Source organism: Nuphar pumila, chromosome 10, assembly GCF_984573655.1.
Source record: "Nuphar pumila chromosome 10, dmNupPumi1.hap1.1, whole genome shotgun sequence".
NCBI lineage: Eukaryota > Viridiplantae > Streptophyta > Magnoliopsida > Nymphaeales > Nymphaeaceae > Nuphar > Nuphar pumila.
Genome location: NC_143258.1, coordinates 5,827,497 through 5,843,727, shown reverse-complemented (window position 1 = coordinate 5,843,727; position 16,231 = coordinate 5,827,497). Strand labels below are relative to the sequence as shown.

The following is a 16,231-nucleotide window of genomic DNA, read 5'->3' as shown; positions in this document are numbered from 1 at the left end:
TTCAATTCATTAAAAAATGAACTTGTTTATACACTTAATTCATCCCATTCATTAAAAAATGAACCTCCTCATATATTGCATTCAATCATTCATTAAAAAATGAACCTATTCATCCATTGCAGTCAAATATAAGCCGATGCCGATGTCGCTATTGTGCCAGTTTTTCAGTTCAAAGAAGACTAATGTGAGGTAATCATTAGACCTATCATTCTAATATGCTGACACACTTTTGCTAACAACGAGAGGGTGACATGGTTGTTGTTGAGCATATCCAAGCTGTTAGACAACTCGGCTAATCATTTGGTGCTTAACTTTATTCATGTTATGCAACTAAATGTCCTTTCTCGCAAGGTTCATGGCTTGGACAACCACATCTTGTCCGTAGAAATACCACGTTACTTAGAGAATAAAGTTTTATTCGTAGTTAATCCTATATTGCATTATTTATAAAAATATAATCATTTTTTTTTACGTATACTTACATATGCTTCAATCAACACACACATTTTTTCCTTCTTCTTTCTCTCCAGCGCGTGACCTGGTTCGTGTAACAATACATAAAAATTGAGGGTCTGAGTCACGTCCAAGGGGGGTTTCAATATATATGTGCTCTCATATCCAAACTTGTCAGGATCAATACATGAATTAATATAAAAATTAATGAATAAAAATAATAAAATCATGTTTTTATATCAATATTCATACCTCCAACAACACTAACATGCCAGTCAATTTTTTTTTTAATGCTTCACTTGACTAAATGTTGCATACAAGTGTGCAAGTGAAGTTTCTCCCCATGTAACTTCATTAGTGTGATCTAGGTGTTCCAACAATTGCACATATGATGCATGAATCAACTTCTCACTATTGTCGATGATGCATATACGGATATTTGTAAATGTAAGCATACATTAGCGGATCTTATCAAGGAGCATTTACTTAACAAAGGTTTGCAAGTTGTATTTATGAAGTTTGTATTGTAATATGCAAAATTTGTATATTATGCCTGGGTGTTGCAAAATTGAGCGAGGTACAACATTTCAAGGAAACCAATTTCGCATGGGTGTTATGAAATAGAAAAGATGCATGTGTTTGATATGTGAATTTATTTTGTTGGGATGAAAACTAGCCATATTCACATATTAGTTTATGTAAAATTTAGGATTTTTGCTAAAACATCACAAGAATATAGTTTTTAGTGAGAGATTGTAAGATACAAAAAGAGAATCGATGTATCACGCAAAATTAAAAAGGAAAATCATATATTTATCACTAAATTCATATATATATTTGAGAGAAAATTCACATATTTTAGGCAAAATTTCATATTTCATATATTTTGGAGGAAATTTACATATTTGAGAGAAAATAAGGTACTAACTTTGCAAATAAGGTCATTGCAAATATGGCAAAAAATGACTATATATATAATTCATCAAGCATGCAAATATAAAAAAAATTGTGCAGACCGCTCTATATTTGTTGATCTTCTTGAGAAACAGTTACTTAAAAAAAATCCATACAATTCTATGTGAACTTCGTACTATATATGCAAATTTAGTGGAATATTTGAGAAGTTTCAACATGTTTCAGTTATATAAAGTTTATAGATTAAATTATGCGAAATTTATATTGTATGTGCAAATTTAGTAGAATATTTATGAAGTTACGACTGGTTTTAGTTACACTAAGTTTGTAGATTCAGTTATGTAAAATTTATACTCTATATGCAAATTTAGTAGAATATTTATGAAGTTACAACAAGTTTCAGTCATAGGAAGTTTGCATATATGGTTATATGAACTTCATGCTATATATGCGAATTTAGTAAAAAAAATATGAAGTTTCTAGGTTTCAGTTACATGAAGTTCGCAGATTTGGTTATGCGAACTTCGTACTATGTATGAGAAGTTAGTTTGTAGAGTTTTGAGATGATTCAATTATATTATGTTCGTAGATTTGGTCTTGCGAACTTCATATAATATATGTGAATTTAGTAAAATATTTACGAAGCTACGACAGGTTTCAGTTACAAGAAGTTCACAAGTTTGGTCATGCGAACATTGCGAAGTCCGCAAAAAAAATGTGTGAATCTACTTTTTAGTAAGAATTCATGATACCCGTTGAGCTTACTGACATATTGTGCTAACTTGAGGAAAGTAGCTTCTTCAAAGGATAACAAGATTCTTTTAAAGCCAAAATTTATAAATTTGAACATAATGCGAATTTCAAAAATTATAAGGCATTTCAAAAAACACATCATTTTTTGCCATATCTTATTTATTATACAAAAAAGTTTTTTTTTTTTATAATTCAAGGAACCCCTCTCAAAATCAACGATTGTACATTGGCTACCCTTATGTTGGTAAAACCCTTGTGAACATAAGGCCAATTTCAAAAATTATAAGGCACCTTGTGTTGTTATTTTTTTACTTGTGGTGAGCTGTTAATTTTGAATCTCTTAAAGATCCTTATATATACATTACAATCACATAATCCAAATCCCAATTTTCTATCAAACTAACCATGCAAGTCACATCTATAAAATTTGATTTGCAAGAAAATAAAAATAGAAAATGGTGATTTCTACTTAATAATACATAATTTTTTTTTTAAAGGCAAACTCAGATTAGGCAGACCCCATCAATTATTAGTCAACATACCACTAGGGTTTGAACACGTCCCACCCACCATCAGGCGACGCACATTGACAGCTCCTACCAACCAAGTGGAGCCCCATTGGTATACTTCCAAAATATCAAACTTTTTATAAAATATGTATATATTCTTTTTGAGCCAACCTTTTTTTTGAAAGGCAAGCTGGGGTTAGGCCGACCCTTATCAGTTATACAACTATACCATTGTGTTTTGAACCTGCAACGCCTCAACACAAGGTGACATGCACTAGCTGCTCCTACCAGACAAGCTGAGCCCCCATTGGTTTTTCGAGCCAAACTTAGCATGCATGAACCATGCAGAGTTGAACCACCTTTGATCAAACACTACAGAAGTAGGTTTAGAGTCTAAACCCTGTTGCCTCAAGCATTCAAGCCATGCACTTTTCTTGTAAATGAGTTAGCTCGAGCTTGGCTCAATCGATCAAGAGTTCAAATCCTGTTAATTCTAACATTGAACAATATGTCTTGTTGGGCAAACGAGCCAACTAGTAAACAGCTCATTTAGATCATGAACTTGAACTTGAGCTTGAGCTTGAGCTTGGCTTGGTTCCCCCACAAAAATGAGTTCAGCTTGAACACCTCATGTTTTTCAGTTCAAACCCTAATCCGGATTCAACTCTGCTAAATCACGTATAAACCAATTCGGATCGTCTCGATTAGGCTTCAGTTCTGGATTGATCTGATCATATCTGATCCGTTTGCACCCCTGCTTTCTAACTAGGTCTGAACAACCGGCAGGTCGGGCTGGCCCGGCCCGGTTAGTGGACGAGCTTGACCAGGTTTTTGATGGACTGGGTCTGGTCAAGCCTGACCCTTTGACTAACCTGGTGGGACCTAAGTGCGGTCCCGATCAGGCTCAGGTTTAATGTGTAAAGCCCACAGCCTGCCCGTTCGACTCATGAGCTTCATTCGAGCTGGGCGGGGTTGGGTTACAAATTATCTTATATTCACATATTCCACATTTATTTTCTTCATTGCATAGGGTTTTTAATAAAAAAAAATAAAAAATACAAAAAGTTAAATAAAACTCAAAATAAATTTAATTTTTAAAACACATACTTGAAATTTTCTTCATTGCATAGGGTTTTTAATAAAAAAAATTTAAAATACAGAAAGTTAAATAAAACTCAAATAAATTTAATTTTTAAAACACATACTTGAAGGTATATATATATATAATTTCAGAAATCTCGCATTTTTTCAGCAAAATCTTGGCAATAAAAAATAAATTAAAAAAATATAAAAATTATTTTAAAATAAAAATACACAATTTTTTCGCAATAAATAACCGATTAAAACATAAATATCATGTTTAAATCACGGTATTTATGTTTTTTCATAAATCTCACGATATTTAGAAAATCTAGCGAGAAATTGCCATTTTAAACTTTCTGGCAATTTCTCGCGATATTATCGCGAGATTTTTCATAAATCTCGCTATATTTGTCACTATGGGTATGACAGGCTGATCGACAGCGAGGTTTCTTCGGGTTATAAATCCAAAAAAAAAAGGTCCGACCTAGCCCCGTTTCTACCGCTTGTATCTCGCAGGCGAACTCGGAACCATCGACCGAACATGGGCCCAACATTTGGTAAGGTTAGATTATTCCACGTGTCACTTAATGACGTGGACTTCCTATAAGGAGAGCCGAAGGCTCGGGCGCTGCCCCATATCGGCAATCTTTCCCTCCCCCCGCTTCCCGGCGTACGGACAGTTTCTTCCACCGGAATATTCCTCCAGCGAAGGCCCCCTAGCTCCCACTTTCCTCGTTTTGCCGATCCCTTATGGCCGGAGTTTCTCGTCCGTAGCAGGAAAACCGCTGCTTTTTTCCTTCTCGTGGGAAGGCGAGGGAGGCGGTTCCTGTTTTTCAGGCGGGAATGGGCGTGCTGTGCGACGACGTCGTGCTCATCCGGCCGAGCCAGAATGACGGCGAGCCGACGGTCATCACCGTGAACTGCCCGAACAAGATGGGCCTCGGGTGCGACCTCTGCCGGATAATCCTCGAGTTCGGGCTCAGCATCAGCCGCGGAGGTAAGAGTTTCCGGTGGCGTCGGTCGTTTTTTTCCGGAGGATTATCTTCTTTCATTTCGTTTTCTTCGTAAATTAGGGTTTTGTTGGTCGAAATAGGTTGTAGGGAGTAGTGCGTCTTTCTCTTTGCGGTCTGTGGATGTGAGGTTCTGGAGTTTCGGGGTCCGGTGAGGGCAGATGAGGTGTGGAGAGACGGAGACGTCGTCGGATCCCGGCTCTTTCTTTTTCATTTTCTGGAAGGATAGGGATTTGGTGAGATTGGAGAGTGCGAGTTTTTTCTTTTATTGTTTCCGGAGGTGGAGAATGTCCGGCCGCTGCGTGACCGGAGGAGGTGCGGTTTTCCGAGAATGCCGTTCTATTATGCCGTTTATTGAAAGGTAGGATTTCTAGGGATGTAGAGAGCGAACTTTTTCCTCTTTTTCTGTTTTTTTTTCTTCTTCTTCGGTTCCTCCAAATTGCTTGAGTTTCTTTGAGAGGGTGGGAGGTGTGGAGATGAGGTTTCCCTTAATGATTCTTCCGTTTCTGGAATGTTTAGGGTTCCTTGGAGTAAGTGAATGCTTCTTTCTTCTTTGATTCCTGGAAATCTCTTGAATTTCTCAATGTCGTGAATGGATGATACTAGGTTTTCCGGCGACGTCGTACTGGTGGTTTCTTAGAAACGTAGAGTCTGGAACTTTTTTGAGAGAATTCTTAAGATTTTCTTGGTTTGGCAATCTCCTTTGCGGCCGTGATGCGGATAGCTGGAAGTTTTTCAGAATTCCTTGTTCCATCTTTTGGAGAGTTTATGGTTCTAAGGATCTGGAATTCCTCCTTTTTTTTATTTAGGAAATTTCTTGAATTCATAACCGATCACGAAAGGTGATGCTGACCAGTAATTTCATCTCATCTTGTTTGTTTTTTCCAATTATTAAAAAATTTTAGAGTTCGGAGAAATGCAGAAATTGGTTATTCGTTTAAGTGCTTTTATCAAGATAGTTGTAATCAGTAGCTTCATGAGTGGAGGAGGTCATGTGGTTGGTGAGGTGTTTTGATCTTCCATATCAAGGTTGTTGATTGATGGAGGAGTAGTTGCTCCTTTTCCTTTACATATCCAGAAATTATTTCTGTTTGGTCGTTATGGATTGTCAGAGATCTTAAATTTTACAGTTGGATTTTATCGTACTCTTCTATTTAATGAAAAAAAAAATATTGCAAAAATGTGGAGATTGAGTTTTGTACTGTTTGTGGTCATTGCTTTCTAGTTTGGATTTAGAATGAACAAGAAAAATGAGGGACACGGCGATGGGAAGTTGGTGATATAATCCGATCTAGTATGCTGTACTTATCTGGAAATCATGGTTCTAGAGATGAGAATGAATTTGAGATAATTTGGTTTTCACATAGGGGGAAGTAATATTTTTTCCAGTGATATTTGTTCTGCTTCTTTTGTTCATGTTTTTCTTTTTGTTGGTTATGTAATAAATGGTATTGCTTTATCATTTTTTAAGCAATCAAGGCCACAACATCTGTTCTTTAATGTGGAAATAGTGGTATTACTTCCTGCTTCAGATATGACATTCTGAATCAGTTCTAGCATCAATATGGGATTTACATTTTTGGGGGGTTTTCTTGGGATATCTTGTTATAATAATTTGTGACTGTACTATCAATTTGATGAAGCTTAGATTTTGTTTTGGAAATTAAGTAATTAAAACATAAAGAAACCTTTTTCTTGTTGCTAGATCGAATAAATGTTGTTCAAGCTGTAATTTTCTATCATTACTCTGATCGATTTGATAAACTTTTTGCTAGATGTTTCCACTGATGGAAAATGGTGCTACATTGTATTTTGGGTGTTGCCTCGATCCGGGTCCTTAAGACCCATAGGATGGTCGAACTTGAATACCAGGCTATTATCTGCATGCCCTTCATGTTTTTTTCCAATTTACTATATCCCTGAGGCAAAACCACAGAATTCTCCTGTCTACTTGTTGAAGTTCATCTGTTCAGACCGGAAGGAACTTTTACATGGTAACTATCTTTCAATTTCTCACTTTTTTATATGTTTGTCCCTTGCAAAGATCCCTTTTTTGGCAAAGGATGTGACATTGTCACTGAGGTCCTTTTATTTCTCTTCCCTTTTTTATAACAGATGTTACTCATGTTCTCACTGAACTCGAGCTTACAATTCACAGAGTTAAAGTGTCAACAACTCCTGATGGAGGTGTAGTTGACCTCTTCTTCATCACGGATGGCAGGTTATTGTTTGCTTATCTTTTTGCTTTTCCATTCCTTTTTTGTTCATTTTGAGGTTCTTGTGTTTAGATTTGTAAGATTTTTTTTGACACAAAAATTGGTTAGACGTGCTTGAGGTTGGCCTCAGTTGCTACAGTCTGCATATTGGATCCCCCCCTTATTTATGCATTTCTATTTAGATTCATTCACATCCCTTTCATCACTCATGGAATTTATCCTCCTTTCCAATCCATACTATCTGATTTTATTTATTTATTTGTTTATGATTGATTGATTAAAAGCTGCATGCTTTTTATACATGCTTCTGCTTGGTGTGCTATATATGTATGCATGCAGAAGAGACGATGATGGTTTGATGATTATTTCATAACATGCTTTAATTCCTGTATTTAGATTACAAGATCTTCATGCATGCTATTTTTACCAAGTTCTACATCGGCGTGGATCCAAGGCTAGTTACAAAAAATTTGTTGCTGTCCGCTTACATAGTTTTTTTTTTCTTGGGCTGTATCAGGGAACTGTTGCATACCAAACAAAGACGGGAAGACACGTGTGAAAGGTTAACTGAGGTTTTGGGTGAATCCTGTCAAAGTTGTGAGCTTCATCTGGCTGGTCCAGAATATGAATCTTATCAGCACGGATTTTCTTCATTGCCCCCATCTGTTGCAGATGAGCTATTTGGCTCTGATCTATCAGACACTGGAACTTGTTCGCAAGCCCTTGTTCCAGACATTTTGCACCTCAAGAAGGCTACCTTATCCATAGATAATTCTTTAAGTCCTTCTCATACCTTACTTCAAATACAGTGTCTCAAACAGAAGGGTCTTCTCTACGATATAATGAGAACCTTGAAGGACTGCAACATCAAGGTTATTTCTTTGCTTCTCTTTCCTTTTCATTTCATTGTTTTCTACTTTAAATGGTTTTACTGATTCTTTGAGTTTGATTTTTCTTGTTCAGATAGCTCATGGGCGGTTTTCATCTAATCCCAAAGGATGCTGTGAGGTGGAACTGTTTGTTCTGCAAACGGATGAGAAAAAGATGATGGATCCCGAGAAGCAGAAGGCTTTATTTTCACGACTAAGGATGGAAATGCTCTACCCATTACGGCTGACGATTGCCAGCCGTGGGCCTGATACCGAGCTCCTGGTTGCCAATCCGGTTGAGTTAAGTGGAAAGGGACGGCCTCGTGTCTTTTATGATGTTACGCTTGCCCTGAAACTGCTCGGTATCTGTATTTTTTCGGTAAGAGCAAATGCTCCAAGTCTTTTAAGTGTTTCACCTTGCCATGGCTTGAGAGTTGATGGTTGGCATTTATAAGTTAACATGGTAAGCCTGTTATCTTTTGTTTTAGGCTGAGATTGGGAGGCATTCTACACCTGAACGCCAATGGGAAGTTTACAGGTTCCTTTTGGATGACACCCGTGAGTTTTCTCTCAGTAATGATCGAGCAAGAAAACAGATTGCTGACAGAGTGAGGAGAACACTGATGGGTTGGTGAATGTGGCAGTGGATCAATCCCTGCAATGTTTCATGATGATCCACCTCCTTGGAAATGGCTAAGGGTATAATGTTAAACGCTTCTCTTTTAGAGCTTTTCCTTTTGTATTATACTGAACCACCAGAAAACAGATGAGGAATAGAAAAAGAGATCCAGCTGTACAGCCCATTATGAACCTTCTAGAGTAGCTTGTCATGTTATTTGAAAGTTCCTCAAGCATTTTGTTTTCTTCTGCAATTTCAGCTTCGGTTTCCATATGATATCATCACCCTGAGTAGGGTAAATATTTCATACTAATGAAGGTACAGAACTATTAAGTAGAAATCACCCTTCATTTCTTTTCTTTTTTTGCATAACGGAACTTACAAATGTGATCTAGATGATTGGTTTGGTAGAAAATGGTTTTTGAATCACGTAACCTTGACATGTAAGTAGGTTTTTCGAGGGGTTCAAAAATCAACAGCCCGCAATGTATCAAAATTTGATAGCTCGAAAAATCATGTTCTTTTGAACACATCTGTGTGTTTGGATTAATTCAATCCAGCTTGTGCTTATGATTTCCACCTCGGTAGTTTTGTACCTTCGTTAGTATCAAATATTTACCCGCTTTAATATGTACAAATTTTGGCTTGTTGCTGTAAGCGGTCTACATTTTTTACTTGCATCATGCATCCCTGGAACAGCACATCAGGCATCAATTTGGCATTGGCTAATGATGCTTTTGATTGAACGATCGGAGTTCTCTCAATAATTTTCCAGCCTCTGTCATGATACTGTGCACTTTGTATTAGTCCTTGTTTGTCTGTACTCTCTGTCCCCCATGTGAAGAATACACAGCAATGAGTTGGTTCTTTGGTTTGGTTAAAATAATCAGGTGAGAATCTGTCGTCTTCTGCATAAAATTAATTTGTTCCATCCTTTTGTTTATACCTCAACCGTGCATTGGTCATCGTCTTGTCCTGGATATCCAGTTTTTATCTTGTTGGTTATCTGAGTCATCCATTTGGATTTTGTCAATCATGTCTGCAAGAAAAGCAAGAAAAGTGTTTATGGCTTCCATCTCCTAACATTAATAAGTGCAACTTTTCTTGAAAGCTGTGGTCGTTAGCTCCTGTATATGTGTGTCTCTGTGTGTGGTCTTTTTCTATTTGGGCCCTATGATTGCTCACTCTCTCTCTCTCTCTCTCTCTCTATATATATATATATATATATATATACACCTATTTGAAAATGAGTTTTGCATCATGTCAATGTGCGTGTAAGCAGGTTTCTCAGGGGCTTCAAAAATAAACTGCCAATGCCCATAATACATTAACATTTCACGACTTAAAAAATAATATTTTTGGATCAAAATCATACAATCCAAGGTTTGATTTTTAGCAAACAAACCATCTATGTGGTCAGATTGAGGCAATAAAGCTTGAACCTATGATTTTTAGTGTAGTAGTTCCCTGACTTTAATAACCCTAAATACTAACCCGTATATAAAATTGTTTATATGTACAAAAGATATAAGATTTCATGGTGCAAGTTGTTTTGAGTCTTTTGACTCAATCTGACCTGTTGACGAGTTTAGCATGGTACTATTGAGGGCCACTTTTTGTGTCCAGACATTTGCATGTCCGTGGTCCAAAATCTTGCGTGAGTTTTGGTGGCATGTGAACGTGTGACCCACAAGGTTGTCCTCATACCCTGATCATAAGCCACCTTTGAAGACAAGGATGTCAAGCACAGGTGGTCCTGTATTTAAGTGAACGAGTTGAATGTATTAGTTCGAACAATATCTGGCTATATTGCCTGGGTTCAACCTGGATGTGGACGGGTCATAGTGCGGTCAGACCAACTTGCTTCTTGTCCGTACCAATTTGGTTCGTTTTTTTATATGTCTGAGGCTACGTGATAAGTTGCGTGGGTCTAACACTTCAAACTGTTATTGCCTGGCCATGAAATTGAAGATGATTATGTCCAGTAACTCTCATAGAAAAAAAGACACCATTCTCCGATGGCCATGAACGATATACTCTTAGGGATGTAAATGGTTCAGATTGAGGTTGGATTTAGACCTTATCTTATTTAATCGGGTTTAGCCCAATCGGATTCGGTTTCAAATGAAAAGAAACTAAATTTGGATCCGATTAGCTTAAAATCTGGTATTTACACTTAATGGAGTAGGGGTTTTAGTTGGATTCGGTTTCAAATTTTAATGCAAAACTTAATACCAAACCCGATATCGGTTATTAATCAAATGGTACATTGGATATACGGTTCGCATTTTTTTCACAGGATGGGAGGTTGGAGGATAGAGAATGGTCAGCATGGTTAAAAAATCCTAAAGAATGTTAGAGTGAAACACAATGTCATCGTAAAAACAAGCCGAATGAACCTCTACCATCGAGTTTTACAAGCGCCAAAGGTAAGGGGTTCAAAACGACAGTTGTCTAAGTTGTTAGATACCTTGTATAGTTTTGATAGGATTAACATTAGTTATAATTACTATAAGCTCATTTTTTGATTAAAAACCTAGCACGGTTAGCGAGAGGGGGAATGACCAAGACTTGGAAAGATCACCCTAGACAGACACCCATTGACATAAGAGCAATGAACAGGTAGGGGTCCGTCGAACTCCAGCTTGATTATCAAAAAATAAAAACTGTTTTGGAAATAAATCCAATGTTTTTTTTTAATTTGAATCAACTTTCTTATGGGAAAGTCAGTTCCCACGCCTATTATTCAACAAGGCAAGAATCTAACTCAAGGAAAGTTGATCTCTCACAAGGATTTGATTGTTTTCTCTATGGAAAACAAGACCACCTAAGGTAAGTGCAACTCTTATCTAAGCAGTAAAGATCAAGATGGTCTCTCTATGTCAAGAGCCCGTAATGGTAATAAAGGAAAGATTCAAACTCAAGGCAAAAATGATTTTTCCATTGAGAACAATCAAAACAGACAAGGAAAGAATCATTCATTCAAGGAAACCAAAGAAATAGCAAGGGACAATCTTTTCAACCTATGGCCATGTGAGAATAAGGGAAAGAAAAACAAGTCAATTCTGGGAGATTTCCATTCTGGAAAAGACGTTTTGGAAGATCAACCTGATTTTAATTAAACGATAATCAAGGACTATTTTTTTTTTCATTTTGTAAACCTTTTGATTTTAATCTAGCTTGGTACAACTTGCATAAAATTAGTAAGAGAACACATGAATAAACCGAGCTAAGAGAGGGTTCTTAGGGATCCTTTAGACCGTAGATGTAGTCACGTAGCTCATATTGACCGAACCACGTTATATTCTTTTCTATCTCTTTTCCTTCTTTTTCTGTAGGCATCAAGTTTTTTTTTTCTGCGAAAGAGTTGAAACTTATCGCTTTTTAAACATGTAACTGTTCTGTAGAGTAATGGGTCGGTGCTAAACCGCGTGTTAAATGGGTTTTTTTAAAGCTTTTTTTCATTTTATTTTTAAATTATGACCTTACAAATGTGATCTATGTTCTTGGTTTTATAGTGATCAGCTCTTGAAGCGTTTGATTCCAAATACATGGGTGAGTTTTTATAAAGTTCAAAAAATCAAGGGTCTAAATTCTTTATAATTTTTTTTAGGCTCTAAATATCATTTTTTTCATAAAAAAAACACATGATTCAAGTGTGGATTCTTAGTAAATCGACCATGCCCAACATACTTATAGGGCTAAAACATCATAAAAAGCACCAAAAAAGCTGAAAACCTCATTTAGCACGCGATTTAGCACCAAATGGGTTTATCATGGACGCATTACTCTTGTTGTGTAAAAAATGCTAAAGGGTTTGGACATCATCTTATAACTACAAGCATGATGTCTTTCTGCGTCTTTTAGCTGTATCCATGTGAGGTAGGTCTTATCTTATCACCAAGACAAGTGGGCAAGCACCAACTCATTTCCTTTAAGGATGATAGTGGATCGAGGAGAAACGGGGCCCCGCCCGTTGGACTGAGGAATGAGGACATGAAACAGGGATGGGGTTAAAATCAAAACTCATGCAGGATGGACTTACACTTTCTCCCGCCCTGCCCCGTCCCCGATCCTTCCTTAGAGATGTGGACAATGGACAGAGGAGAAACGGGGCTCAGCCCTGCCTCGCTCCGTTTGGACCGGGGATGGAGGACATGAAATGGAGATAGAGGTGGGGATGGAGGTTAAAATCAAAATCCATGCGGGGATGGAGGGTATGATTTTGAGACAGGGCGGGGACTAGGGGTGGCAAAACCTGACACGACCCGCCAACCCGCCTCTTAGGCGGGTTCGGGTTTGGAAAAAATGAACATGTTTAATAAACGGGTCGACCCGCCTAACCCGTTTATTAAATGGGTCGGGTTTGTGTTAGGGGTATGCCAACCTGGCTGACCCGTTTAATAAACGGGTTAGGCAGGTGGGTCAACCCGCCAACCCGACCCGTCAACCCGCAAACTTGAGAACTCGTTTACCCGACCCAACCCATTTATTAAATGGGTTGGCGGGTCTTGTCGGGTTACCCGTTTATTAAACGGGCCGGGTTCTTGTTTGCCACATCCGACCCGTTTAATAAATGGGTCAGGTTCGGGTTGAGGTATGCTGACCCACCAACCCGTCGGGTCGACCCGCCCGACACGATTGCCACCCCTAGTGGAGACCTTGTCCCCCGCCTCCGCCCTGGTCCACTGCCATCCCTAATTTTCTTTCCTAAAAGAAAAGAAAAGAAAAATTGAAAGAAATTTCCTTGTGGTTTGTTCCTATCCTAGTCATTGTAGGACCAGCAAATCTCTAGTGAATCAGCACTGTGTGGCATGTGGACAATGTGGACAATAATAGCATTGGTGTTGGGACTTGGGGACTGATCCAAGAAATAATTTCAGAAAAAATTCAAATACAAAGAGATAAATAACACTTGGACATCACCACATCATACTATATCAACCATTCTCTGTTTGTTCTTGTTTTGAGTCAAAAATGTAGTGCAGCCAACTCTTAGCTGTCAATATCTAAAGTTAAATCACAATTTTATATTAAGTTTGTCAGGGAAATTTTTTCCATTTTTTGTTGTAAGAATCGTCTCGGGATGGATTTGGGCGATTCACATTCAGGGTTGAATCATTTTGAATCGGCCATCTTTAACCACAGAAAGATACCTGCCAAAAAATTAGAATAATATTAAAATATTTAAAAACTATAATTTTCCATTTTTAAAACTAACTGGTTCAGGTCAGTTTAGTACAGATTTTCTGCCGATACGATACGATACAAATAGGCTGATTCATCCCATAACGATACTGACAACATTGGTCCAGAGCCTCCAAACGGGACCATCACTGTCAAGCTACCTAACAAAATCCATGAGTGGACATGGGTTCAAATCATGAACGATTCAAATACAACCTACACTAGGGCTGTCAGTGGGTCGGGTCTGACCCGATCCCCGATGCATACTTGATCCGTTGAGGTCAGAGTTATGGTAACAAAGAATGAGTCTGATTAATTATTTGAGTTATATATATATATATATATATATATATATATATATATATATATATATATATATATATATATAGATAGATATTTGAAAGGCAAGCAGGGGTTAGGCCGACCCCTACCAGAACAACAGCCGCCCTATGTGGCTGAGGGATTGGATCTTGGGCCTTCAGCTTGACACAGGACCCCGCTTACTAGGGGTGGCAATTTCTGACACGACCCGCCAACCCACCTCTTAGGCGGGTTCGGGTTGGGCTTAAGCCAACCCGTTTAATAAACGGGTCGACCCGCGTAACCCGTTTATTAAACAGGTCGGGTTCGGGTTGGGGGGTACACTACAAGAAAACCGTGGATTAGCGACGGCCTCTATCCATCGCTAATCCGTCACTAAGCCGTCGCTAAACTGTTTAGCGACGGCTTAGCGACGGATTAGCGATGGATAGAGGCCATCGCGATTTTTTGCTCGCTAATTAGCGAAAAAAATTATTTGTCGTTAATTCCGTCGCTAATTTGCGACAGATTAGCGACGGACATTATCCGTCGCTAATCTGTCGCTAAATTTTTTAAAAAAAATAAAAAAAAATTGATCCTTGTCGGGCGGTATTCCGGCAGCACTAAGCCGGACTTATACCGCACCCGACAGGCATTGCATGCACATAACGATCGCTCTGCCTCATCGCGAACCGGCGTCGCCGTCCTCCATGAACCGGTGCTCTCCGGCGTCGCCGTCCTCCATGAACTGGCACCGTCATCTTCCGTGAACCGGCGTCGCCGTCATCCTCCGTGGACCGGCGTCATCGTCCTCCATGAACCGGCGCCAACGTCCTCCAGCGATCGCCGACCGTCCTCCATGAATCGACGTTGTTGTCCTCCGTGAACCAGCGCCGACATCATCCAGCGATTGTCGACCGTCCTCCGGTGTCGCCGTCCTCCGTGAATCGGCATTGTCGTCCTCCGTCAACCGGCGCCGACGTCCTCCAGCGATCGCCGACTGTTCTCCGGCGTCACCGTCCTCCACTCTCATGTACATGCTCTCCAATAAGCTCTCCGACGTCGCTCGGTTTAAATCGAGCGCGGTCGATTTAAATCGAGCGCGGTCGATTTAAATTTCAAACAGGGAGAGAGGGAAAATTTCGCGCTTGGTTTAAATCGAAAATTAGCGACGGAAATTTTCCGTCGCTAATCCGTCGCTAATTAGCGACGGATTAGCGACGGAAAAATTCCCTCGCTAAATCCCTCGCTAAAATGTTTTTCTTGTATTGAGAATTAGCGACGAAATACTTGTTGTCGTTAATTCGTCGCTAATTAGCGACGGATTAGCGATGAAACAACTTTCATCGCTAATCCGTCGCTACTTAGCGACGGATTCATTAAGAAAGTTTTCTCTAGCTAATCTGTCGCTAATTTGCGACGGAAAAAATCCGTCGCAAATTTCCGTCGCTAATTAACATTTTTCTTGTAGTGGTATGCCAACCCGCCAACCCGGCTGACCCGTTTAATAAACGGGTTAGGCGGGTGGGTCAACCCGCCAACCCGGCTGCCCGACCCGTCAACCCACCAACCCGACCCGCCAACCTGCCTACCTGCCAACCCGATCCGTCAACCCGCCAACCCGACCCGCGAACCTGAAAACCTGTTTACCCGACCCGCGAACCTGAAAACCCGTTTACCCGACCCAACCCATTTATTAAATGGGTTGGCGGGTCGTGTCGGGTTACCCGTTTATTAAACGGGTCGGGTTCGTGTTTGCCACAGCCGACCCGTTTAATAAACGGGTCGGTTCGGGTTGAGGTATGCTGACCTGCCAACCCGACCCGCCAACCCGACCCGATTGCCACCCCTACCGCTTACCACATGGGATATCACCTTGGTGGGCTATTTGGGTTAGATATTTGAGATCCACAACGTATACGGACTGCCAAACCCAGTTCCAACCTGAGAACCGATTAAGATCTATAATTTTCAATGTAAAATAATTAAACAAAAATAATGGGTACGAACCGGGTCTGCTGCACATAATCCTTATTCAAACTCGGGTACGGTTTTTTTTATGAAGGATCCAATCAGACTCAGACCCGGATCTGGTACAACACTCTTAATCGAGACCAGTCTCAAACCCATCCATTTTTGGCAGAGGTCCAACCCGTTGACACCCTAACCAAAACTAGGGCTGGTAAACAAGCTGAACGAGACAAGCTTGAAGTGTTCAAGCTTGGCTCATTCATGTGGCGAGCCAAGCCGAGTTCAAACTCATAATCAGACCGAGTTTGGTATTGAGGATGAGTGTGAATGTGCTGCTTCATTGGCC

General features: G+C 39.4%; 1 protein-coding gene across 1 annotated transcript; it reads left to right on the top strand.

The window, feature by feature from the left end:
• The first annotated feature begins 4,365 nt into the window (after positions 1 to 4,365).
• On the top strand, positions 4,366 to 8,611 carry LOC149823353 (ACT domain-containing protein ACR9-like). The gene is made up of 6 exons (XM_090018795.1): positions 4,366 to 4,710; positions 6,499 to 6,717; positions 6,839 to 6,944; positions 7,457 to 7,811; positions 7,903 to 8,187; positions 8,297 to 8,611. Exons 1-6 carry the CDS (start codon positions 4,557 to 4,559, stop codon positions 8,441 to 8,443), a joined length of 1,266 nt encoding a protein of 421 aa, XP_089874921.1. The 5' UTR covers positions 4,366 to 4,556; the 3' UTR covers positions 8,444 to 8,611.
• Positions 8,612 to 16,231: the final 7,620 nt, after the last annotated feature.

Coding starts and splice junctions, on each gene's coding strand:
- LOC149823353 (XM_090018795.1), top strand. CDS start 4,557: ATGGGCGTGCTGTGCGACGACGTCGTGCTCATCCGGCCGAGCCAGAAT. Junction 7,812..7,902: donor TGAAGGACTGCAACATCAAG/GTTATTTCTTTG, acceptor TTTCTTGTTCAG/ATAGCTCATGGGCGGTTTTC. Junction 8,188..8,296: donor TCGGTATCTGTATTTTTTCG/GTAAGAGCAAAT, acceptor CTTTTGTTTTAG/GCTGAGATTGGGAGGCATTC.